The sequence below is a fragment of the Capronia epimyces genome (assembly GCF_000585565.1).
Source record: "Capronia epimyces CBS 606.96 chromosome Unknown aczIQ-supercont1.10, whole genome shotgun sequence".
Lineage (NCBI taxonomy): Eukaryota > Fungi > Ascomycota > Eurotiomycetes > Chaetothyriales > Herpotrichiellaceae > Capronia > Capronia epimyces.
This window is the reverse complement of record NW_006912913.1, coordinates 455237-480867: the sequence shown is the minus strand read 5'-3', so window position 1 is coordinate 480867 and position 25631 is coordinate 455237. Positions and strand designations below refer to the sequence as shown.

At 54.3% G+C, this 25631-nt stretch overlaps 9 protein-coding genes across 9 annotated transcripts; 6 read left to right on the top strand and 3 right to left on the bottom strand.

The window, feature by feature from the left end:
* Positions 1-443: 443 nt before the first annotated feature.
* A1O3_09718 (uncharacterized protein) lies at positions 444-2188 on the top strand (the record flags this gene model as incomplete). The annotated part of the gene is made up of 2 exons (XM_007739812.1): positions 444-889; positions 1027-2188. The coding sequence occupies 2 exons, from the start codon at positions 444-446 to the stop codon at positions 2186-2188; spliced, it is 1608 nt and encodes a 535-aa protein (XP_007738002.1).
* An 840-nt stretch (positions 2189-3028) lies between these two features.
* A1O3_09717 (uncharacterized protein) lies at positions 3029-4495 on the bottom strand (the record flags this gene model as incomplete). The annotated part of the gene is made up of 4 exons (XM_007739811.1): positions 3029-3306; positions 3495-3783; positions 4059-4369; positions 4429-4495. The coding sequence occupies 4 exons, from the start codon at positions 4493-4495 to the stop codon at positions 3029-3031; spliced, it is 945 nt and encodes a 314-aa protein (XP_007738001.1).
* Positions 4496-4991: 496 nt separating this feature from the next.
* On the top strand, positions 4992-6000 carry A1O3_09716 (uncharacterized protein; the record flags this gene model as incomplete). The annotated part of the gene is made up of 4 exons (XM_007739810.1): positions 4992-5025; positions 5108-5443; positions 5499-5729; positions 5780-6000. The coding sequence occupies 4 exons, from the start codon at positions 4992-4994 to the stop codon at positions 5998-6000; spliced, it is 822 nt and encodes a 273-aa protein (XP_007738000.1).
* A 1032-nt stretch (positions 6001-7032) lies between these two features.
* On the top strand, positions 7033-8862 carry A1O3_09715 (uncharacterized protein; the record flags this gene model as incomplete). Its single annotated transcript, XM_007739809.1, has 2 exons — positions 7033-8500; positions 8552-8862. 2 exons carry the CDS (start codon positions 7033-7035, stop codon positions 8860-8862), a joined length of 1779 nt encoding a protein of 592 aa, XP_007737999.1.
* Positions 8863-10906: 2044 nt separating this feature from the next.
* Positions 10907-13854, top strand: A1O3_09714 (F-box and leucine-rich repeat protein GRR1; the record flags this gene model as incomplete). The annotated part of the gene is made up of 2 exons (XM_007739808.1): positions 10907-12382; positions 12442-13854. The coding sequence occupies 2 exons, from the start codon at positions 10907-10909 to the stop codon at positions 13852-13854; spliced, it is 2889 nt and encodes a 962-aa protein (XP_007737998.1).
* Positions 13855-15323: 1469 nt separating this feature from the next.
* Positions 15324-17060, bottom strand: A1O3_09713 (uncharacterized protein; the record flags this gene model as incomplete). Its single annotated transcript, XM_007739807.1, has 1 exon — positions 15324-17060. The coding sequence occupies one exon, from the start codon at positions 17058-17060 to the stop codon at positions 15324-15326; it is 1737 nt and encodes a 578-aa protein (XP_007737997.1).
* A 1528-nt stretch (positions 17061-18588) lies between these two features.
* Positions 18589-19611, top strand: A1O3_09712 (uncharacterized protein; the record flags this gene model as incomplete). Its single annotated transcript, XM_007739806.1, has 2 exons — positions 18589-19078; positions 19247-19611. The coding sequence occupies 2 exons, from the start codon at positions 18589-18591 to the stop codon at positions 19609-19611; spliced, it is 855 nt and encodes a 284-aa protein (XP_007737996.1).
* Positions 19612-20343: 732 nt separating this feature from the next.
* A1O3_09711 (uncharacterized protein) lies at positions 20344-22161 on the top strand (the record flags this gene model as incomplete). Its single annotated transcript, XM_007739805.1, has 1 exon — positions 20344-22161. The coding sequence occupies one exon, from the start codon at positions 20344-20346 to the stop codon at positions 22159-22161; it is 1818 nt and encodes a 605-aa protein (XP_007737995.1).
* Positions 22162-22965: 804 nt separating this feature from the next.
* Positions 22966-24360, bottom strand: A1O3_09710 (uncharacterized protein; the record flags this gene model as incomplete). The annotated part of the gene is made up of 1 exon (XM_007739804.1): positions 22966-24360. The coding sequence occupies one exon, from the start codon at positions 24358-24360 to the stop codon at positions 22966-22968; it is 1395 nt and encodes a 464-aa protein (XP_007737994.1).
* Positions 24361-25631: the final 1271 nt, after the last annotated feature.

The following is a 25631-nucleotide window of genomic DNA, read 5'->3' as shown; positions in this document are numbered from 1 at the left end:
CACCGTGGGCGACAACCCCGCCGCTGCCCAATTCGAGCACTCCGGCATTTGACGGGCGTTGCAGAGATGAAGGCCTTCCTTCTAAGCACAGGAGACGTGGGACAGTAATGTTTGCTTCATGTCCCACCACGGAATCCGAAAAGTGAGAAATGGACATCCGGGATCATCATCGGTGGAGAGATTTTCCCCAACACGCTCCGGTGTTTGCTCCCACGTCCTAGCTTTTGGCGGTGGAGCCGATCATCTCCGCGAGCCGACGGGAGAACATAGAACAGCAAAAACTTCGGCCGGTCCCAGAAAACTCCAGTCAAAGAAGCTGACTATAAACAGTCGTGGCCCTCACACCCGCCCTCAGACCTACTGGAACACACTGAATATCCCATACTCCATATTCTTGGATCTCTAGCCGTCACTACTGCTTATTGTCGTCCGGCTCGGAGGGCATGGTGGACGAGAAAGTCCCCCATCACCAACAAGCATGGCCGACCGCCAACGGTGACGCCCTCGCCCTCGCCCTCGACGAAGACCAAAAGAGCGATCTCTCTGCATCGAAGGCCCAGTTGAGATGGACCAAGAGGCTCATCGACAGGCTCACATGGATGCCGCCCTGGTGTCGCTACGATGTGAAAAACCCTCCGACCTTCTCCATCTGGCACAATGTCCTGTTCGCTTTCGCCGGCGCCTTCACCGTAGGCAACCTCTACTACAACCATCCCATCCTGAATATTCTCGCCCGTGAATTCGACGTGCCGTACGAGACGGTGTCGCGGATCCCGACTTTGATGCAAGCCGGCTATGCCACAGGACTGCTGTTCGTGTGTCCGCTGGGCGACCTTCTGAAACGGCGCCCGTTGACATTGGCGCTGATCCTTTTCACTGCAACCATGTGGTGAGTATGCACATCCGCATTCTATCTCATCCCGTGCCGTGCGATGAGGAATCTGTCTTCTGTCCAGGCTCCTGTGCCGCCAGAGCGGTGCAACGGCACACCCACCGAGAACTCAGCTTACCGTATGCTCTCTGCAGGATCGGTCTCTGCTTGACCCGGTCGTTCACAGCCTTTTGCGCCATTTCGTACATATGCGCCATCACCACCGTGATCCCGCAAGTGATGCTCCCGCTGGTGGCAGAGCTGGCGCCTCCCCACCAACGGGCCATGGCACTGAGCATTGTCACATCCGGCAACCTGCTGGGTATTGTGGTCGCGCGGATCCTTTCCGGGGTGGTGACACAGTTCACGTCGTGGCGGAACATCTACTGGATCGCGCTGGGGCTACAATACCTAGTCCTTTGCTCCTTGTGGCTGTTCATGCCGGACTACCCGTCGACGAACCCGGCGGGGCTGAACTATTTCAAGATGATCGGTGGGATCGTGCTGCTATACCGGAAATATGCGGTACTGGTGCAGGCGGGCCTGGTCAGCTACTGCGTTTCCGCCGGCTTCACCAGTTACTGGACCACGCTGACGTTTCTGCTGGCCGACCCGCCGTACAACTACAGCCCGGTGGTGATCGGGCTGTTTGCGCTTATCGGCGTCGCGGCCATCATGCTCGGCCCCTTGTACGCCAAGTACCTGATCCAGCCGTTCACGCCGCTGTTCAGCTGTTTGGTCGGTCTGCTGGCCTGCCTGGTCGGCGTCGTCGTCGGCACCTACTCCGGCAAGCACACGGTCGCCGGCCCCATCATCCAGGCCTTCACGCTAGATATGGGTCTGCAAATCACCCAGGTTGCCAACCGCGGCGCCATCGCCACCATCGAGCCCAACGGCCGGAACAGGGTCAACACCGCCTTCATGCTCATGACCTTCACCGGCCAGTTGACCGGCACCAGCGCCGGCGCCAAGCTGTACGCCCGTGGCGGCTGGGTGGCCAGCGGAAGTCTCAGCGTCGCCTTTGTGGCCTTATCCATATTCGTCTGTTTCGCCCGCGGACCCTATGAGCACCGATGGATCGGCTGGGCTGGCGGTTGGAACGTGCGGAAGCAGAACCTCAGCGGAATCACGAACGCGCCGGTTGCGATTGCGGTTGCGGTTGAGGCCGCGGAGCGAAACGGTGACGAAGAAGAGCAACAACAATCTCGGCCTGCTGCTGAGGCAGCAGCTATTCCAGAGCCAAAGCGTCCCGAACACAGTCAGGGCCAGCGCGTAGTAGTGGCAGGCACACAGAATGATGAGGAGAAATCAACCTAGGCCCGGCCTCGGACTTGGACATGGCTCTCGACCGAACGACGATAGACTCGAGCGATTTCAAATCCTCGTCCTCTTCATTTCATGAAACGACTTGATATAGAGAACAATGATAATGGCCATCGAGTGCTCGGCCTAGACCTGATCAAAAGGTAATTAGAAAGACTAGGTAATCAATTCGTTACCGGACCATTCTGTCAAGTGTACTACTTTCACGCCTTCGATATTTCATTTCCTTTCCTTTCCTTTCAATCCTGCTCAGTGCCAGTTCAATACAAGGACAGTACCATTCTGCACCCGGCATAGAAGATCTGAGCCCTCATGCCCAGAAAAGGCCACTCTCCTTCAACACCGAGACCGCAGTCCCAATCTTATCCAGCAAGTGCCCGATTCGATTCGATTTCCGTCCCTTCCGGTTCGGTGCTCTGCAGCCGTCGTGCTTGAAAAGAGGCGTTGCTGGGGTGCATGCTTCCCACTGCATCCCACAAAGTCCAATCCGACTCGGCTTATGGCGTGAAATTGTAAAGACGGCTGTCCGGGCACAAGCGAGTCGATCGCCTGCTTTTCTTGCCCAGAGTTGTCACCAGCACCAGTCTGGGATGGACTGCTGCAAGAGATCAAGATTTGGTGTGGCCCCAGTCCACGCCCTAAGTGTGACGCCACGATATACGGTAAGTAGTTGGTCTGTCGTGGAGTCCTGCAATGCAACGCAATTCGTGCCAAAGGAGACGTCCCATCGTATCAAAAAGACATGGGGTAGGCCAATGAAACGAGCCGAGACGAGACGATATAATGCCTTTCGGTTTCCTATGCAAAGAGGAAGGAACATGGAAGAGGGGAAAACTAATAAGTGCGACTCACCAATCCAAGAATCACCTGCCCTTGATTCAACTCGCGGCTGTTTTGCTCGCCCAGCCACAAAGGCTCTGTGCGGTTCAGGCCGTCTTCGATATCGACGGCGTTGCCGCCGCTGACAAAAAGCGCCCTCCCGTGCGTACGTGGATCGGCCCCGACTTGGATAATATACCGTGCCACGTCGGGCGGCGTGTTGAGCGGCATCTTGGCCTCTGTCCAGGCCTGGCGGACGCCTGAGAAGAGTTGGGTGTCGGTTGCCCATGGGCCTAGATTCGCATCGAGTCAGCATGAATGTCAGATCAGAGAAGGATCCAGATATATGAGCATTCGGCCAGAACCACAGTACAGTTTGATAGACGCGGTTGGGACTGTGGCCCGACCCTATGTAACTGGCCGTCCGCCATTCTTGCTGGATGTGACAAGAACTCATGGCCGGATACTGGGGTTGACCTACATATAGCGTTGATCCTTAACCCATACACGGGTGCAGAGAACGGCCTCAGGGAGCGCATGAGCCCCAGAATGCCGTGCTTTGCTGCCGAGTAGGCAAACAGGCCAGGCGACTCTTTGAAGCCGGCCACGGACGACACCAACGTGATGGATTTCGACGAGACAATGGATTCGGGGGAGCTGTTTTGCCGGTCGACATTGTGGTTTTCTTTCAGATATGCCACCGCCAGCCGAGCAAAGAAGAGTGTGCCGGTGAGGTTGATGTCGATGACATCGATGATCCCGGTCGGTGTCTACCCATTCATGGTCAGTGTCACAATGAAGACTGGGATTAAAAGTAATAGAATCTCAATGCCTGGCTGTGAGTTCCGATCACAGGAATAGCCCAACAAACAGAGGTTGAAAGGTTCCTCCTTCTCTATCAAATGGGCCTGGGGGAGTCCGGACTATATGAAATCATGATAGAGGAGAAGCTGCGGAATGCTTCTAAGACCGGTCCTCGGACCTAGCTAAAAAGAGCGTGCAGCAGAATTGTTTGGGAATGAATGGTGGCTTATGGTTGACTTACCTCCCTCACGGACTGGAGATTCAGCTTGTCCGGTTCCCAATACCCTGGGCGCTCAGATACCGCCGCACAACAGATCGCCATGTCGATTTGCTTATGCTTATTGTACGCCGTGTCGAAGAGCGACAAGAGAGACTGGTAGTCTCGCACATTGACCTTGAGGTAAGTCACGCTCCCTCCCGAAGCTGGCGAGGAACTACGTAGCTGCTCCGCAAGCTTGGAGCCATGAGCCTCGCTCCAGTCGCCGAAGAAGACATGAGCTCCGGACTGGTAGAGCTGAGTGACTGTTGCTGCACCAATGCCTTGTGCACCGCCTGGATCATGTCCAACATGAGCATAAGAGGCGATGTGAGGCAGGGTTAGATGGACTGACCTGCAAGAACCACCACTTTGCCTTTGACCGAGTCGAGAGTTGCTTGGTCAACTAGGATTTCGGCCATGATGGATGTTGGTATTGGGCTAGCAATGTCGCCCGTGTTGGTTTTTGTTTAGCAAGGCAATGCCATGATGATGAGGCTCAGCGACTGGCATGGTATATTTTAAATCCTTTGGGGTCTGTCACTATGCGGTCCACCCACATGAAGGTGCCGACGGATCTCCACAACAAGCTAGGGTGCCTGATCCGATGTTGCCTGTACCCGGCATTACAGAGCTTCTCAACTCACAATAGCACATGGCGGAAGGCGGAATTGAGGGGAAAGGTGTAAAAGGAGGTTGTCAAGGCTGTGTGCCCCACGTGGAAAAATGCCCCAACACCCGGCCAGGCGGAGGGGGCATTTCCGAACATTCCATCTGCTTTGACGCGGTCCTCATTGTTACAAAGGCTCCGAGGGGTGGTAGAGGTGAGTCAATAGCTTGGATGCAACCGATGTACTTGGATACAACGACTGTCTCTTCGACCAAATCCAGACATCCGGCCCAGGCATCACGCATATCATGGCAGTGCAGAAGAAGAGCGTTGTTGTGACCGGTCAGTCCTTGGCCAGATGTTATCCCAGAGGCCATTGAAGAGATGGGAAGGAAGCGTACTAACGTTGCTTTCGTCTAAACAGGAGGCGCCTCGGGTATCGGGCTTGCAATATCGCGTTTCTTCGCAGGACAAGGCGCCCACGTCGCGGTGTTGGATGTAAACTCCGACGGCGCAGACATCGTGCAACAGTTAATACCAGAATTTCCAGAAGCAAGTTTTGTGTTCAAGAAAGCCGACATCTCCAACTGGGACGATTTGGCCTCTGTCTTCGAGCAGATCTACCAAGAACAAGGCCGAATCGATGTGGTTATTGCCAACGCTGGTATTTCCAGGGAAGGAAAGCTCATTGTCGACGAAGAGAAACCTTCCAAACCAATCCTGAAAACTCTTGATGTCAATTTGACAGGGACCATCTATAGTGAGTCAGACGATTCTGTTTTCGTCGGCTGGGAAATGCTGATGGTGGTCGACAGCTGTGAAGTTGGCAATCCATTATATCAAGAAGAACGCCGTGGTTGGCAATGGCACAACAGCATCCAAAGGTTCGATTGTCTGCACAGCTTCAAATGCCGGCCTCTATCCGTTTCATGTTGCTCCGCTTTATGCCGCCTCCAAATTTGGCGTGGTGGGCTTGGTTAGGTCCCTTGCTCGGTCACTTCTGAAGGAGTCTATTCAAATCAATGCTTTAGCACCTGCTGTTCTTGGTGCGTATGCATTCTTCAGCTCGAAAGGGGAAGTTGCTTATATTGTGCAGAAACCAACATTGCTCCCAGCAAGGACTTATTTAAGCCCATGATCATCACACCCATGTCGACGCTGACGAGGGGAGTCCAGCAGCTGGTGTCCGATCCCTCACAGACTGGGCAGATTGCTGAGATCCATGGACAAAGTGTGACGTTACGGGAGCCTTTGCCATATATTGACGAAGACACCGGCAAGAATATCGAAACATTCTGGTCTCTGGGGTATGCATGAAATCTCACGAGAGGATTCTCTTGGATTGCCACAAGATTGGAGTTGGGATCTTGGGGACGCAATTGGAACGGATTTGCCCAGGAGACCAGCCAGGCCTGTAGTCAGCAGAAGCAGCTTTCCGATATGTCGAAGCATACTGTTCAAGAGTTCCTTTGTGACAACCATGGGTGACTCTGTAAAGCACCTGCTTTCTTGGTCCTCTCTCTTCTTCCACTGAGATGTCTCACGCAGTCACAGTACGGTGTAAAGACTGTTGAATTAGCACCTCGTTCATGTTCATCGCTTCGGAGTTGCTGTAAACACTGCTGAGGAAACGTCTCTGCGGTGACCAGATTGTACCCCGAGACAAGGGGCTCAGGCTCAGTCATGGTGTTGCTGCACAGGCGGCATCAGCCTCAAGATGCAGACATGACATGCCTCAGAGGACAGGCACAAGGGTCGCTTCAGACCTAGGCAGATTACAAGCAAGAGAGAAAAAAGCAAGAGTGAGGTGCAGAAAGTACAGTATGCCACCGCACAGCCTGACGGTCACTGGCGGTGTCCAGGACCGCAGGCATATCTTGTCTTTGGCGAATCGAGAGGGCGCAGGCTCCTTGGGCGACATAAGGAGGCTTAGGAGGCTTAGGCTAAAGCGCTTAGGCTTGGAAGGCTCAGAAGGCTTAGGCTCCTCAGGCACCGAGGCTTAGGCGCGTCTCCCCATTTCCTACGTAATCCATTCCCCGCACTCGCTGCAGTGGGCGAATCTCGGCGGAGTGCCAAACAGCCGAGCTAATACTGCGAATAGACTGCCCCTGCCCCGGCTGGATGCCATCAAGAATCTCGCACTCGGTGAGTACTCCGTACTGTACGGATAGAGTGATATTCGCTGTGCATACCTATACAAGGGATATCCTGTTACTGATCTGAACTTCCGCTTGTACCAGTGTCTGTTGTACAGTAGCTCTGCCAGTTGGTCCCGGGACGCCGACATCGCCCTCCGCAACACATCCCTCCCCATCTCCACCTCCCCAGCTACTGTACGGCTACGCAACCATGTCTTCTCCCAAAGCTCGGTTGAGCAATTTGGCCAACCACTTCCTGCACCCCGGCTCGGCCTCGCGGAGTAAAAGCATCGATGATCTGACCATTGACGGTCACAAGGTCGGCACTTCCTCATGGTATAACAATCACACCCTGTCCCCGGCCTTCTTCCTCCCCCGCGCCGCAGTCATCGAACCCAATGCTCCCGCCATCTACCACCGAACGGCCAACAACAAGATCCTACGCCGGACATACATCGAATTCGCCGACCGAGCTCGCGGGTTTGCCTACTACATCAAGAAGAAAGGGTACAAGCGAGTAGGGATCTTATGCACAAACACCCCGGCGTTTCTGGAAGCCGTCTTTGGCATCGGCGCTGCCGGTGCGGTCAACATCGCCATCAACTATCGGCTGAAGCCAGATGATATCGCATACATATTCGACCATGCAGATGCCGATGCCATTGTGGTCGACGCCGAGTTCATCCACCTTCTTGACGACTACAAGGCAAAACACCCCGACGTGCCACTGATCGTGGACACGGATACCGATGCGATCCAGGGTCAATTGTGCGGTCCCTTCGACGAAGCCGTGCTGGAAGGTTTACAGTATGACACTTCCCAAGGCTCTCACGGTTGGAATGGTCTTGAGGCCCAGGCCGCCGATGAACTCGCCGTGACTGCGTTGGCCTACACCTCAGGCACTACGGCTCGACCTAAGGGCGTTGAATATACTCACCGAGGTGGATATTTAGCTGCGTTGGGCAATGTCATTGAGTCCGGGCTATCCTATCACAATGGCGAGCGTTGCAGGTACCTTTGGACTCTGCCAATGTTCCATGCCATGGGTTGGACATACCCTTGGGCAGTGACCGCGGTGAGAGGGACGCATTACTGCCTGCGCAAAATCGACTACCCCGAAATCTGGCGTTTGCTAAGAGATGAGGGTATCACCCATTATTGCGCCGCTCCAACCGTCAACACACTGCTCTGCGCAGACTCAAATGCTACCAAGCTTCCGAAGCCTGTCCGGGTGACGGTTGCTGCCAGCCCTCCCACTGCACATTTATTTGAGCAGATGACCAACTTGAATCTACATCCAGTGCATGTGTATGGGTTGACCGAGACATACGGCCCCATCACAAAAGGATACATTCTGCCGGAATGGGACAATCTCCCCAATGTCAAGGAGAAATACGCCAAAATGGCCCGTCAAGGTCATGGCATCGTCACTTCTTTGCCTGCCAGAGTTATCAAGACCGACCTACCAGAAGGGACGATAGTGGACGTTGAGAAGAACGGCCAGGAGATTGGCGAGATTGTTTTCATTGGTAACATTTGTGCCCGCGGATATTACAAGGACGAAGCTGCTACAAGAAAGTTGTTCGCCGGCGGCGTGCAGCATTCAGGCGATTTGGCCGTGTGGCATCCAGATGGGGCTATTCAAATCCTCGACCGTGCAAAAGACATCATAATTTCCGGTAAGCTGCCCAGCTTCCTATCTCATAGTGATGACTGACAAACTCCGCCAGGAGGGGAAAACATCTCCTCGGTTGCTCTCGAGTCCATACTTGTCACACATCCGGAGATGCTTGAATGTGGTGTTGCCGCTGTCAGTGATAGTCATTGGGGTGAGAGACCCAAAGCCTTCATCACTGTCAAGCCCGGTTCCAAAGTGACTGGTGAGGCCGTGATCAAGTGGGCAAGAGATCATCCAGGAATCAGCAGGTTTATGGTGCCTCGAGAAGTAGAGATTGTCCCCGAACTGCCCAAAACAAGCACGGGGAAGATTAGAAAGAACATCCTGCGAGAGTGGGCCCGAGGAAAACGGGGAGAAGAGTAGAGCTACGGGCCAGGGTTAGCTGCGACATCGACATGCACAATATCTCTTATCATGCACTCATCGTGGTTGCATGATGGACATGGAATTCGGCCTCAATGGCCGCCAGGTATTGAATATTGTATACCGCATATCTGTACAGAGTCGTACAGAGTCGTACAGAGTCGTACAGTACATGAAGCTCTGTCAAGACACGTTCTTCTCCATCAGGTCGGGTTTTTCGGTTGTGGTTGTGGTTGTGGTTGACGGCTGCGCTGCCGTGGTGCCGGATGCAGCTGAACGACCGTGTCTCGTCTGTATGCGTATAATGTCGGCAACCCGGAGGTTATATCGCCGCCTCCATCGGCCCAGCACGTCACTGCGCCCGCTAGTGGTTGGAAGACATCCAATAGTGGAGTGGACTGAGGCTGTCGAGTGTAGCTGAGATGAAGGAGGGAAGGATGGAAGGATGTGGGAGATATTCTGCGATGACCCTCTGATACAGTTGGTAGTAATAGGTCATCTCGCTTTCCAAGAGAATGCATCACATCGGCGTTGGGTGCCGAGGATTTGGGAGGATCTCGACGAAGCTCCGGTGGCCATGGTCATTGAACCTGTTCGACAGCCCCGGTCAAAGCCTCGAGGACACGTTTGGCCGTGGGGCGCAGTTGTGCATTGCAGTAGGCGATTTGCTTGTCCGAGCCGATGGTCAATAGTGTAGTAGCATACAGGACGCATGAAATGTATGTACGGATATACGTACGGATAGACGAGGAGCGTTAGAACCCCGCTTGAGCATTGAAGACCAGGGAGTAGTAGTGCTAGCGAGTCGTCGAAAAGAATGACAATCACATTGACCACCAGGTCTCCCAGTCCACAATCCGAATTGACTCGACATCGGCTACGCTTGACACAAGGACGTGCATTCACCGTTTGAACGAGATCTGTGGATCAAATGCATGTTGGCTATGTAGCCTGCGGGCTTTTTTCCCATCATCGCAGCACCTACACCCTGTAGCAGTGTCCATCAGGAAAGACTTGGAGCTGGGGGCATTGGTAGGCGGTAGGCATTATGTAAGATGTAAGATGTCTTTCCTTTAACGATTGGACTTGGAGGCCTGTGATCCGTATAGGAGAAAGAGGGAGTGTCTGAGTAATTAGTGGCAACTAAAGTACGTACGGAGGATGATGAGGAGGTGAGGATGCCCCTAGAGCTGACAAAGGAGGCGGGAGCCGCTTCGCCCCCCGTAGGATGTTGTCTCTGGGCGTGCGACGCCTGCCAGTGCGCCAGTGAGTGCAGTCACCACAGTTGCTTGGTCAGTGAGGGTTGCGACAGCAGACAGCATCTGTACCTAGTCACAGCTCACCAATAGGTATTATTATTATTGTTCTTCTTCCTACTCCCAGGCACCTACCACCTATTACCAGGTACTCCTACACCCTACTCCTACAAACACACATACACACACACGGCCACCTGCAGCTTTTGAGACAGTCGATCTCTCCCGACCTACAGTACCGTTGACGGTCTTCAATTCCTTCCTGTAAACCTGGGGCTTCAGACCATCCGTCCAGGTCATTCCTTGCGGCCGGTGCTTGATTGCTTGAACGGACCAGATCACATCCCGCTGCTGTCACCGTCTTCTCCTGGCGCGCAGCCTCCTTCTGTCACCGCCATCGACCTCCTGGCCTCATTTCCTCTTCGTCCAGCCAGCCAGACAGCCTGCCCACTTCTCGTCCACGCTCACGTTCACGCCAGTGCATGCCGAATGTTCCCTGCATATAGTGCTGTCGCAAAGGCAATGCATGTTGCCACCCCGTTTGCATCCTCCTGAGTCACCAACGCCCTTGTTTCCTTCTACCGCAACCGCAACCGGATTTACCGATCACAAACACTTCAAATTCACAACCTTCGGTGCGCCCCCCGAGGCAATGCACACCCTTCTCTACATCTTTGCGTCTGTGGATATTCATTAAAGAGGCGGCATCTATGCAGCGATAACATACCACATATCCTCCGACACACAAGCTCGACTCTACATCATAACAGAAGCCCCTACCTGCCACTATGGCTGACGAACCGCGACCTCGACTGCCCCCCCTTCACACCCGAAATATCAGCACCGTGACCGTCGATTCAGACAGTTCGGACACTACCCCAGGTCCCGGCGATGATGAAGATACCGACTATTTCATGGCACATGCCAATGACTCGCAATCCTCCCTGGGTGCCGTCACCGCCATCCGCGACTGTGATGATGATGTCGTCGACCTCGAACAAGTGCACCGTCTCTCTCCGATATCGAAACTGCCTCCAGAAATCCTGATTGGTATCCTTTCCAAATTGACCACGACGGCGGACCTTCGGAACTGCATGTTGGTCTCATACCACTGGGCATTGTATGCGGTTGGAATCTTGTGGCATAGGCCACTGTGCAACAAATGGTCGAACCTGATCAATGTCGTGGCTGCCTTGGGAAAGGGGAACAAGAGTTATTTTCCATACCACGAGATGGTCAAGAGACTGAACTTATCCGCAATTGCGGCCACCATCAATGATGGGACAGTAACGCCTTTCATGAGCTGCAAAGGGATCGAACGACTCACGCTGACCAACTGCTCGAGATTGACGGATTTTGCCGTGGCCGGGCTTGTCGACTCTTGCAGAAAGCTTCAGGCCCTAGACGTGACGGACCTAGACGCTTTAACGGATCGAACATTGCATGTCGTCGCCGAAAACTGCGCCAAGCTCCAAGGCCTCAACATCACTAACTGTTCGAACATCACGGATGAGTCGCTGATCGACATTGCCGAACATTGCCTACAATTGAAACGGCTCAAGCTCAACGGCGTGATACGGGCTACAGACGCTTCTATCATCGCCGTGGCCCGAAACTGCCGCTCGATACTGGAGATTGATCTGGCTGGTTGCCATTCCATCACTTCGGAGTCCGTAACGGCTCTATTGTCGAATTTGACCCACCTTCGCGAGCTACGCCTGGCGCATTGCGTCGATATCAATGATTCGGCATTCACCAATCTTCCACCACGGCTTGGCTTTGATACGCTGAGGATTCTGGATCTGACAGCTTGCGAGCAAGTGCGAGATGAGGCGATTGCAAGGATCATCCCCGCCGCTCCACGATTGAGGAATCTCGTGCTGGCCAAGTGTAGACATATCACAGATCGAGCGGTTGCATCTATCTGCAAGTTGGGCAAGAATCTGCACTACATCCACTTGGGGCATTGTGTCAATCTGACCGATAGTGCGGTCATCCAGCTGGTCAAATCCTGCAATCGCATCAGATACATTGACTTGGCATGCTGTTCTCGGCTGACTGACGCCAGCGTACGCCATCTCGCTCAGCTTCCTAAGCTTCGCCGAATCGGGCTGGTCAAATGCCAGAACTTGACCGACTCGAGCATCTTCGCGTTAGCTCATGGGCCACTCTCATTTAGTCCAGCAGGGAAAGCGGGAGTGCCCTCGCAGTTTGTGTCACTCGAGAGAGTCCACCTCAGCTACTGTGTGAATTTGACTGTCCAGGTATGGCATCTTCCCTGTTTCCTGGTCCTGCTCCGGATGATTTCTGACAGAAAGAATAGGGAATTACCGCCCTCCTGCACAACTGTCCTCGACTAACCCATCTCTCACTGACCGGCGTTCAAGCATTCCTTCGCGAGGACTTGACACGATTCTGTCGCGATGCCCCGGCCGAGTTTACTCATCCGCAACGAGATGTATTCTGCGTCTTTTCAGGAGAGGGTGTCTCACGACTCCGCGAGTATTTGATGCGTCTTGCCCTGGAAGAGGCCCAACGACTCTGTCGTGAGGCAATTGACGACAGTCTGCTTGATGGAGTCGACAGTCCCGGCGCCGATACTATGTCCGACGACGGTACGTTGGACGGAAACGATCACTTGATGGACCCAGTGTTGAACCCCCATCGACACGGCGTGTCTTTCGCCATCACTCCTCACTCAAGACCTCGGCCTCGGAGCTTAAATGAACTCCCAAGCTACCACGTTGAAATGCCGTTGTTGCCTTTCGATCAAGTTCAGCATATAGGCCCATGGACGCCTGGCGTGTCATTGACCCCAGAAGCTCGGGCGGCCCTTGCACCTCCACATCTCAATCTGATGAATTCCGGTCCCCTGTACCAACATGAAGGGTATGAACATCGATCACGCAGCCCCGCTTTTGACGTGACTGGAGAGTATGGTGAACGCGCAAGAAGCTCGTCACGTACTCCATCACGGAGGCACACTTTGGAATCTGCTTCTAGCATTTTTGGCCCACCGCCAGTTCCGATTCACGGTTATGGGGAAAGCAGTTCCAGGCCTGTCGAACTTGGTCATTATGCACACGATCCCAGAACCAGTTATTTTGGGGTTGAGGACATCAGACGGTTTTCAGGATGGCCAAACTCCAGCCCATTTTCAGCAGAGCCTCTAAGAAGGCCGCTGGTCGGCGTAGCTTTCAGACCGTCCTCCGACATGCGGCAGTCTTACCTCAGACCTGAGCCTGGATTCAGCGCGTTTGATGCCAACCATGAGGCGATCATGGCGACTATTCCAGGAAGTCGATCCGGAAGTCGAGATCCTTCCAGGTCCAATAGCCCTCACGTCTCCAGGGTCAACAGTCGGACTAGATTGAGTAGTCTTCTGGCACCGCCGCCTCGAAGCTATTCCTCTACGCCTCTCAATCAGGGAGACAGTACTGGACGGAGCAGTCGAAACGGCCGAAGTCGAGAAAGAGTGCGGCTGGAGGAAGAAGCCCATCGAGAAGCCATGCTGCAAGCTCTTGCCGAGGCAGATGCCTCGCAGCAGTTGCGGCCCGACCTCGACCGTCGTGAGTCAGATCGCCACATTGAGCTACCCTTGCTCCCACCGGAATTGATGGAGCGGGTGGTGAGAAGTCCGACGAGCCGGTCTGAAGGTGTGCCAGGAGTCGACATTGAAATGGCGGTGTCAACACCAGCTCACGATCCTGACCATGATGTTACCATGACACAGTAGATGATAAGGATGCATATGACTTAACGCGGGGGAATCCAACGGTGAAGAGATAGGAGACGAGACCCAGGCAGGCCATATCGGTTATCACTCCTGAGAGAGCAGGCCCATACCATTCCGGGATACCAAGCATTTGCAACAGCAACGGAGGGGATTTGATCAAGCAAGCACGGAGTCTGGTCTCACGTTAACATGAGGGCACGAGGCGTCACTGGCTACGGGAGAGGGCGTGCTTGGGACGTTTCTTTGGTCGACACGAGTGTTTCAAGGGTCTAAGCGAACAAGCAAGCCGCGTGCGGGCACTTTTTCAACTTTCATTACGGAGCGAGCTTCAAGCCGTAGCAAACATATGCTGGCTGTACGGGGAGTGACAGTGACAGTGACAGTTACAGTGACGGTCCAGGCGGGAAGCTCAGCTGCCCAGCGGGACAAAGTATCGTATCCAGTCCATTCAGTTAGCATACATAGCTACGGTACCTTACTTAGCTCGGGACTATTCCATTCTAGCGTTTCAAGGTGTTCTGAACAGTTGCCACCGTTGAAGCCACTACGAAGAAAACAATAGAGATCAGAAGATCAGAATGATTGGTGAATTGGGAGCTCCGTCCGGTTCGGAGCGAGGCTTTGTATGGAGTAAGGTAAGGATATCATATCCGTACTCTGTACTCTGTACTCTGTGTATCTGTATCTACAGGACCTCGACAAGATCCCTGATCCGTGCTGGCCAAAACGGACATGATGAGCACGGAATAACTGAAGTAACTAAGGCAAGTAAGTATAACAGTGATTAATTATGATACCTAGGTAGATGGTCTGGTATGGTATATAGCATATAGCCCATCGGACGGCACTGTTAAGCCGTCTTTCTTGTGGCTGCTCTGCTCTGCTCTGCTCTGCCTCTCTCCCCTGCTTCCTTCCTTTCCTTCTGTCTTCTCTTCCTCTTCCTCTCCGATTCAAATCAAATGAAACCGCACGTCGACGCTGGGAGCGAGGAATTTAGACATCTCGAGCTCCGATGCGTCTGCCTTTGCACCTCCGTCCCCTCCAGAAAAGAGGAGACACCAAAGAAACACCGGTGCGCCGAGCTGTACATGTAGCAGTGTGTAAACAGTAACATTTGGATTTGCGTGTGCGCAAATCTGTTCTGGATTTTTGGGGTGGCGGGTAGAAGGCCATGATTCTCCCCAGCCAAGTCACGGGCGGACTTTGGACGGAATTGCGGTCGCTCGAAACTTTCAAATATGGCCCAGAAAGCAATAAACACGATAAAAATTTCATGTCGGTCATGTTGGAGTTTGGTTTCAAATGACAAGAGGTAAAAACACATGACTCTTGATGATGATCGCTTCGACTGTGGTTCGATGTCCACGAAATGAAGTCATGTCTCATGTCTCATGTCGGATGTCGCAAATCGGAAAGCCCTCCACTACGGGCCCTCCGTTAAGGAAGTTGAGACGGCTGTGCTGTCCTGTCTAGTCCTTGTTGAGCTTGGCCCGGACGCGGGCACCGAAAAAGTAGAAGCTGAAAGGAATAAAGACCATGGCGACGCCGATAAAGGCAAGCAGCCACGAGGCCCAATGCAGACCCAGGGTATGATACATCTGAGTGGTGAACAAGGGGAAGGCAGCACCACCGCCGGATCGCAAAAAGACCTTTGCGGCCAGGGCGGAGGCGGCGTACTTCTGGTACGAGTCGATGATATAGTTGTTGACCGAGTAGTAGCAGAGCACCATACCGAAACCGAAGGCGATACCGGCGGAAGCAGGGCCGACCCATATGATGTGTTTGTAGGCGGTGGCGCCCAGGATGAAGAGGGCGATAGGGACGAAGGGAGCACCCCACATGGCACCGATCAGCCGGTCTTCGGGGGTTGGGGCCCGGGAGATGCAGATTCTCTTGAACTGGTGCTCCAGACTGGGCGTGGCGACCAGGGCAAAGCCGGCGCCGATCAGGATGGGGATGAACATCAGGCCGATCTGGCCGTCGTTGTAGTGGTACAGCTCGCCGAAGATGACTGGGTAGGCGAAGAAGAAGGCGTACAGCATGGCGTAGATCAGCACAATGTACATGCACATCAGGTCCAAGACGGGCTCGGTCAGGATCATGGTGATGGGCCGGATCAAGCTGGTACGGATGATTTCCTTGAGCGTCAGCTTGACCTTCTCCTGCTCTGTGATGATGTTCGGGTCGCCGGTTTCCTTTCGAAGGCGGGCGGCGCGGCGCTTCAGGATCACCGGGGCATACGTTTCTGGGATGAGGCCGACCATGATCATGATGACACCGCAGAAGGCCATATTGGTCCAGAAGAACAGGTCGAGACGGCCGCTGCCCACGTTGATCCAGCCGCACACGATTGGGCCAATGACAGGCCCGCAGTAAGGCGCCGCGGCGAAGTAGGCAATAGCCATGCCCCGCTCCTCGAGGTTCCAGATATCAGCGATCGTGCCGCCGGCCAGCGAAAGGCCGGAACTGGAGAAGACGCCGCACAGGAATCGGCAGGCGAGCAGCCCGCCAATGTTGGGCGACAGCGCGCAGGGGATGTTGAAGATGGTGTAGAGCGCCAGAGAGATGATGTAGACCGGGCGCCGGCCGATGATCTCCGACAGAGGAGACCACAGGAGAGGCCCGACGGCGAACCCGCACACCATGATGGAGCAGGTCAGAATGGCGACCTCGAGCGAGACGTCGTACTTGTCTTCGATCAGCCCTAAGCCGCCGGTGACTATGGACGAGCCGTAAGCGATGCACACCACGAGCAGAGACGCGACCATGGTAATGTACCATCGGTAGATTTTCGACCAATTGTGGGGATTCTCCGGGTCAGCGATGGTGAAGGTTACGAACTCTTCTTCTTTTTCCGCCTGTTTTTCCAGGTCGGCCTCGGAAACGTAACTGAGCCGCCGTCCCAGCCGCGAAGGCGCAACTGACGCTCTGGATCGGATTTGCTCCAAAGTCCTGACGGGAACCAGACCGGTAACGGTTTCGAGTGTGTACTCTTCGGGGAAGACGGGGTTTTCTTGCCGGCCAAGTTCGGGGTAGTTGACATCGGGGTTGGGCGGCGTTGGTGAGACGCCCAACTCTTGGAGAGTCTCGCGAGTTTCAGTCCTCTGGAGACGTAAATGGTTGAACTCTTGATGCTGAGCCGGCCTCTCGCGGCTGGCGGCCCGCGAGGAGCTTGATGACGATGATGAATGTATAGAGTTTGACATGGTTGGATATGAACTGAGGCGATACCGGCTGGTGGGTGAGGTGATCTGGAGAATATGGTACACTCAGCCGGGGTATAGAATGGTATGTCGGTTGGGATAGAGATTGGTGTATTGTAGTGGTTTGTCTCAGGTTTGATGGGAAGAAGACGGTCAGGAACAGTGCTGGTCCTCACGTTAATATATTGGTTTGGTGCATGCATGCCACTCGCCTGGAGCAAGGCTGGCGGCCCCTGCGCCGATATTGACCATTGGTCTAGGCCGCACTGGCCCACCGATTTTTCTCCGACCTATGGCCGCGTGAATTTTATAGCTCACCAAGCTCCACTGTTCCCGTAGTCGAGCGTGTTCTAAGCCCGTGTTCTAAGCTGGTGTGCGACGTCACCTGGGGCAGCGTACGTTCTACCGGCCGTGCCTGGGTGCCATTGTTTATCCGTAGCGCACCCCATTGGGCAGCAGTGTTTGCGATTGTCGGCTTGGTTAGCTGTACTCCCAATCTCGCACTTCAAGGGTGGTGAGTAAAGTCGAGAATCGAGCGAGAGGTCTGGTTAGGCGAGGGAAGCGAGCCAATGATAATGCCATCGAGGAGAGCCTAAGAGAGATTTGTGGACGGTGAGTTGACATCGGCAGCAACAGAGCACAGTACGGAGTCCTGAGTACAAGAAGATAGGCGACTAGTAGTAGCAATACACAGTCAGCCCAGAGTCATGCGAGGGAGTCAGCAGCAGTGACGAGATATTGCAATCTCCTATACCAGATGTGCCCAGGATCTGCGCGACAGTGGACGTCAAACATGAGGAATCGCCAGGCTGGATTGAGTCTGGAAGCGAGTAGTCGACGATCGGTCCCGAGACTTGACAGTAGTACTACCAGAGTATGTGTTTTGAGATCTCATGATATTTCTGCAGCTAGCTGTAAGCGAGCCGGGACCCGGGTGTGAGGTGTGTTCTGTCTCATGTGACTCTACGGCAGAGCAAGAAGATGCGGTGTGCATACTGCCTGATAGAATCTACACTTCGCCGTAAATGACCCCGCACCCCATGTCACCTTGTCCCATTCTGCTCCGCCCGACAAAAGACAGTTGACGCCAGTCTGCTCCGCCGCACAGCTTCTGTCTTTACCTAATTCGTCTGCCGTAATATCGAATTGCTACTACCACGCTACTCTGTCCTGTGTAAGCGCCCGGCACAGCATGACCCTTTCCTGGCTCTCCACCATCCAAGCCCGTCTGCAAATGACATGCCAGAGCAGCCCGCCCGGCCAGCAATATATAAATACACCCGCGGGAAAGGAGGCGCTTACTGGCCAACGCCTGCAGCCAACGCCTGCATTGCTAATTATAACGAGCCGTGTCTGGACTCTTGCCGTCAACCTTCATGTGCTGCGAGTAGGTAGGTAGGCAAGTAGGTAGGTGGGATGATGGTGGTCTCGAGCAAATTGCACATAAAGCCTCATCTGTCTGGATTCGCCTGTGGTGTTGAGAAGATGGCCTTCCCTCCTCCCCTTGAGGCTCAGTGTGCTCAAGACCATGATGTCGTCGTTGGATCACGGCCTTCTTCGCCACCCCTCGCTCCTGCTGGCCTGTCTAGCATGGCTTCTGTTGAAGAAGGGCTCTGCGCAACTCGTGGGTTGCGATGTTCTCGGATGCCAGGCTGACGGTTGCACTGTGGGCAACACTACCAACTCATTTATCGGCACCACGTCCTTCAACACCTCCGTCTCGCCTCATGCGCCCCTTACCTGGACCGTGGGCGCATCGTCCCAGCAGAGCTCCGGCAATTCGCCCCAGACGCAGTTCGTCAAGAATTTCTACCTCGGGTATCCACCATCGTTAGACCTTGCCGGCGCCTCGGATTTCATGGGATGTGCACTGTTCTTTGAAGGCATCGCCAAGAGCATCACACTCAACGGCACCAGCGAATACACCTCTGTCACTTGCGGCCAGACACTCGGAGATGGTTGTGTACACGACCTTGTGTCGCAGGCTCAACAACAGGTCCAGACGCTCCGCGACGCCAGCGGTGGCAGCAACGCCTCTGTCTGCGCTGCTCTTCAATCCGCACTCGAGGCACACCCCCCGCCCTCATGTCAATCCACGGCCACAGTAACTTGGGGAAACGTGGTTGGAAAAGGCAAGCTATGCCGGCAGACTTGACAATGAAGGGCCTTTGACTGACCATTGTGTCTAGAAATCACCGGTCCTCATGCGACGCTTAGCCCTATCAAGCAAACAAGCTGCCATCCCTCCACTGGCGGCGCCGGCTATGATGTTGCTCTGATTGAGACGCAAAGAGTGACATCGGAGGAAGTGTCGAGCGACAACGCCCCATTTTTCTTCAGCTTGACCCCGGTTTTAACCGTCTTCTACAATCCCTCTGGCGCGGACTCGAAGACTTCAGGCTTGCCTGAGGCATCTCTTTCTTGCCTCAAGGTGGTCGAGGATTCCTCTTCACCCAGCCAGTCTGCGACAAACGCTGCTGTCGTGCCACTACCTGGCGCAGCTCATCTAGTGGCGACATTGATGTTTGCTGTCAGCGTCATCGCGTTCCTCTGAACAACCTTCATCACGTCACCAAAGCAACATTCACAAAGTGCCACCGGCCGGGGGTTTTGGACAAACCCGAGGGCAAGAGTTCTCAGCAACCGGTTCAGCAAGGAGAGCCCGTCGGCCGTACCACGTCTTGGTGTCCATGCTCAATGCCCACCTCTCAGGGTATACATCCCGCCGCCACGTCAGAGTAACGAACTCAATGAACGGGAGGGATTGCAGGTCCATGGCGGCAAGGAGGCTGGCGGGTATGACTTTTGTCCTCTGTGCAAGGTGGAGAGCAAGATCAAGCATCGGGGACGAGAGACTCAGGGAGGCAGGTATCTGACTGGCCATGCTCTTTGGCCTTCTCGAATAACACGTGATGGACAGGATGAACAGGATGATGGGGGACGATAACTACATGAACATGGAAGTGGGCACACTGTAACCCTGGGTCCAGCACTCTAAAAGAAGTCTTCGCTGTCTTTGGACCTGTCCTCGCCGTAGCTGAGAACGGATGAAATGGCAGTAGTAGCTGGTGATTGTTGCGACTCCAGACTAATTGATACCCCGCAGCAATATGCGCGTCTATCTGTGTGCTCCGCGGTGCCGCACCGACTCCTCAATGCGATGAGATGATGTCGAACTCCAACTCCAGCTTTTCCATGATCCACGATGCTGTACAACTCGTCCGCCCAGGCATGACGCCGAGCGAGAAGCAACAGCACCAACAACAACCGCCAAAACGAGACGGAGATGTCGAGGTCTTCCCCCTCTGCCCTGTTCACCCGTCGAACCCTGAGAAGTCTCTGCCGGAATCCCACCATTGACTTCTTCTACGCCAAACCTCCGTCCTCGAGATCCTTTACCCACAAACCATCTCTTCTGCTCGTGGCTCGTCCCATCCCGCGACCCCAACTTCCCTTTCTCCATCCCATCTCCCGAACAAATATAACACAGGCCCCGCTTGGCCGGTTCCTCTCGACCGAACGAAAGCAACGGTGGAAAGCCCAACTATGGCGCCAGTTACGGTTTCACGCCTACCTCTGGCCGTCGCTCCTCCTAGCCACCATTCTGTTACTCGGGGTGCAACACACCAAAATTGAGCGAGACTACCCTACGCCTCGAGAATGGTCGTTTTGGAGTCGTTGGATCCTGCGGGATGCGAAATACACCGAGCTGGGCGAAGGGGCCAAAGTCCAACAAGTCTTGACGGACTGGGAAAAGGCCGGCTATCTGTACACCGAGGCGATACGACGGTTAGAGAGCGAGAAGTATGACGGCCAGAACTTGATGCAAAATGAAGCGAGCGGGTCGGATGCGGATGCGCATAGTCTGGGAATCGCTGGCTTCGACGTCAGCGCGAAAAGTGAGCAGTGGCGACGGGGGTACCATGAAGCGTTGATGGGCGCCGGTCGTGCCGCGGAACACCTGGATGGAATGTGTAGAAAGAAAGGCCAAGTAAGAGGACGAGTCTATCCTCGGGAAAGTATTCCAGGTCCCGACAATCCACGGCCGAAACCGCTTCCATGGGATAAGAACAAGGGGCATGAAAACCCGCCCACTGCGGACCAAGTCGAGGATGCTTTCCCACCACCCGAAACATTCTACCTAAAGATTCTCACCACCTCGGGGTTCGACACCAGGCAACGGCTCGAAGCTGCAATGGCATATGCGGATTGGTGCGACTTCAAGGGACTGACCGAGACGGCCGAAGAGACATATCACTGGGCCATGGACATTGCTCAATCAGGAGTACCAGGCGTTACGACCGAGGTTGTCGACGTCCGATCCGGAGTGATCAACAAAGACCAAGAAGAGGTGGTTACCGAGAACATACTGAAAGTGTGTACGGCGCTGGGCGTGCATCATGCCCGAGTTGGAAACGTCAAGCAAGCGTTACCCATCTTCCTCAGTGTGTTGCGAGCCCGAAAGAGCCTACCTCCTCCGCCGTCCGGGCTGATGGAGTTGAGCGGCAGCACAACGAAAGCCGCAGGGCAGGAGGACCAAGGCATCTGGCCATATGTATATGCTTTGAAGGATCTGATCATCGAGAGACCGTACCCTCCGCCTCCCCCCACGGGCAATGAAAGGCCATTCCACACGTTGAAGGAGGCGTGCGAGGAGGTCGGGTTGATGACGTACATCGGCGAGATCCTGTTCGCCACCAGCGAAAGCGAGCGAGAAAAAGGTCTCAGTTGGACCCGGGACAGTGTCGAAGCCGCCGAGGCGGTCATGTGGGTCATGGACGAACGGAAACAAGACGACGGCAAGGAACGGTGTCGCGAGTGTCTGGAGACGGGCCTGCAGAACTGGAAGGCCATGTCTCGCCAGATGAGCCGGCTCGCAGCGCAGAGGGAGCAAGAGATGGCCAAGGGGGTGGGTTCTGGTCTGTTTGGCTCGTCGTGGTCATGGCTGGGCCTAGGAAAGGCGGTCCAGCTGGAAAGGGTGCGGCAGGAGAAACGGCGATGGGAGGAAGAGAATGTGCAGATCGAACTGCGGAAGGAGAAGACCCTGCCGTTGACGCAGCCTCTCAAACCCTTGTCGGGGGGGTTGATGTCGACTTATGTTTGAGGGAGGGATCATGCCTAACCCTAACCCTAACCCTCAGTTAACCCTAATAACGTAATCAAGTGATGTGTATCTTGATGTACTCTATATGTGTTTTGACTTGTGTGTCTTGACTTGACCGGGCGTGACTAATACTAATGTCTTCTTCTTTCTTCGACTGTGTACAGTATTCCGTGATAGGGTCCGTAGGTACTTGTACTGTCGCACTGTACCAGATCCACGCCGGTCCCGGTCCCGGTCCCGGTCCGGTCGGTTCGGTTCGAGACGGGAGTACAGAAGACTGCTCGACGACTTGACTGCTCGACGACTTGACTGCTCGACGACTTGACTGCTCGACGACTTGACTGATCAGGGCGGTCTTTGACCTCGCACAGATGCATTCGCTGCCACTGCCACTGCTACATACCATGGTCATGGCATTCGTTTGATAGTGGTGGGATTTCTGCTACATACCATGGTCGTGACATTTGTTTGATAGTGGTAGGATTTCTGATTACTTTTCTACCGTAATGATAGAGGAGATGGTGAATGTGTGCCGTGCCACATACATAGCCGGGGCCGGGCCAGCGAACTGTCCAGTGTCCAGTGTCCAGTACATTAGTAGTAGGCTGTAGCTGTGACGGTGACAGTTACATCTCTGGAGTCATATGTCAGATATATCTCGTAGTCATGGAGTCATCGTAGTCATGTAGGGGCTTGTCACTTATTGCTTACCCAAGCACTGACCTACCTACGTGCTACTACCACTACAACTCATCATCGCCACTCTTTTCTGTTTCTGTTTCGTCTCTCCTCTGTATCTTCCCCTCATATCATGTTCCGCTTCCGGTAGTACTTGTCGTATCTCTCATTCCGGTGCTCTGCGTATCGTGAACACCCTCTACAATAGCGCAGGCGATCCGAGCCACGAAGGCCTACCGGCCCGGCGTAATGTGTGTGCTGCAGTCTTCTCACCAGCTGGTCATGTTCTGGCGACGACACCGGTGGAAGGCCTCCGGGATAGTACTGCTCGTATGTCATCAACTCGCCTTGGGCTTGTGGTGAGCCTTCCTCCCCCATCTCCATCTCCATCTCCTCCTCCAGCGCCATCCGGCGGACCGTGTGTGGGTGTAAATATAAGGCGTTGTCTGAGCGTAATTCGTCGCTGTAGCATATCTGCCGGAACTGTTCAGGTAGGAAAGATTGCCTCGTTCCCCCAATGAGGCTGCCAGTAAATGTTATCGTACTGCTTGCAAGCATCGCATCGTACGTGTTACACCATTGGTAAGCTTGCGCTCGTCGAAGTTGTGCTGCTGTCCCACCCGGGAGATTGTCGAGGCAATGCGTCAGCCATACCTCCCAAACATCGGCGTCTGTTTGGATGGCGGAGTCTCTGTTCAAATCAAGACCAAAGTCGGTCGTCGAGCACGCCAGGCTGGTCACGCCGCAGATCATCGAGTGCAACCTGGCATTACGCAGGGCTGCCGCCGTCGGGGGCAGTTCAACGGTAAAAGAACGGGCGTAGCGCATGCGACGGAATGGCAGCAGCAGGACTTCCAGGTCGCTTTCCTCGAACCTCGCCTGGCCCAAGCTGGCTTGTTCCCACACGCTCAGAGCGTCCGCCCGCGGCCCAATGACGCTGTGCTGGAACCCTCTCTTCTCGCCCGTGCCCGCCCATTGCGTCCCCACGAAACGAACGTGCACATTCGGCAAGTTGAGGCTGGTGTTGCATCGCGCCTGGAGGTTGTAATCTTCGCCAGGGATGAATTCCCGAACGATCCATTTCGGCAGCAACCACTCCAGAAAGCGATTGACTTGTTGCCAACCTTGGACCAGCTGGCCGGGGTCCTCGGCGTCGGGACAGTGGATGTCGACGTTGATCGCCTTGAATCTCTCAAACGGAATGGGGGCAGTCTCGTCTAGGTCTAGGAGATGACGGTTGGATGTGTCGAGGTAGTGCTCTTTGCCCGGGTGCGACGACCATGGCGCCCCTTCTGCATTGAGCATCAACACCCACGAACGAGGGTCTCCAGGGTCGATGTCGAACGTGAGCACAAAGTCGTCATGTAGAAAGTAGTCCACTTCGTTATGGATGGCCTTGCTAGTACGGGTCAGCGCGGCAGCAGAGCGTTCATTGACACATACCCTATAGATCTGCCTCCGGATCTCAGCCGACAATTGTGCCAGATCTCCCAATGGGGTTGGAGGCAGAGGAGAATCCATCTTGACCGGTCAAGATGAGATGTTAGGTGTGAGGTGTGAGATGTGAGATGCACGGTGCCTGGTACCTAGGGAGTGGTGACAGGAGGCTGAGAAGATGAAGATGAGTCCGAGATTGATCCCATTAAATCCTTACCTTTCAAGGACCACATATTCATTGTTTGAATGGGCCTTCACTTCTGATCCAGAGGTCTTTGTCACCTATCACCTGTGACTTTTAGTCGTGGCAGTGCCTGAACAATCATCAATCATGCTGGACCTCTGAAGACAAAGACAAAGACAAAGAAACTGCCGAAGACCATGACATTGTGCGAGGAGAAGGAAGCAGTCGTGCCTCCCACTGCATGACTGCCCTCCGTCCTCCGGAGTGACGAGTGACGAGGCCAGGCCCCAATCTGAATCTCAGCCTCAGCCTCGAGGAGCAGAGAATAGAGAATGACAAGAACTGGCAGTGATAGAGACACCAAAGTCACATGATGGGTGACCTCGTGACCCCCCTACAGGTACAGTATACTCCGTACTAGGTGCTACTATTAAGGTTAGGTACATTACCCATTATTACCGCGATTTCTAGGCGGGCGGCACCTGGGCGGCAAAGCTGAAACTCGACCCTCAACGCTCTTCCTTAGGCTTAGGCTCAGGCCCCGGGCACCGACCAGGCCTAAGTCCCCCCATAGGTGCCCCCTAGGCTCCTACCCACCTACCATGTCGCTGATCTCGATCTCTTTAAACCCTGAAACTTGAAACCTGAAACCGCCAACAGCTAACCTCAACCTCAACTTCGCACTTCACCGTCTGGGGACTCAGACTTCACTCGAAATCACATCTTGACACCGGCTCCCAGGCCACTGGTGGCCGGGACCCAGGTCTAGATTATTGTTTCAATTGAGCAGAGATTCATCACAGTCCACTGAGAGTAAAGAACAAAGAACACTACTGACCACATATTTTGTCGTGTGAGGAATATGTTGCAAGGGGACGAAGCCGCAGCTTATTAAATACTTACACAGTACAAGCTGGGCAACCATTTTTCCAAGACTGTACTCCGTAAGGTACACTGGCAATCATTCCTCTTCCGTCCACCGCCAATACTGTGAGTTCAGGTACACAGGCTCAGGAAGTCTCCTTCAATTAGGTCCTCATGATTACTGTACACTCTACGAGTACTCCCTACACAGAATAGACGCCGCGGTCGCCAGTCGGCCACTGCATGACGCCAGCATGTGTTGAGCCTTGCGCCATGCTCGCGCCATCCGTTGGCTCTCGATGCACCA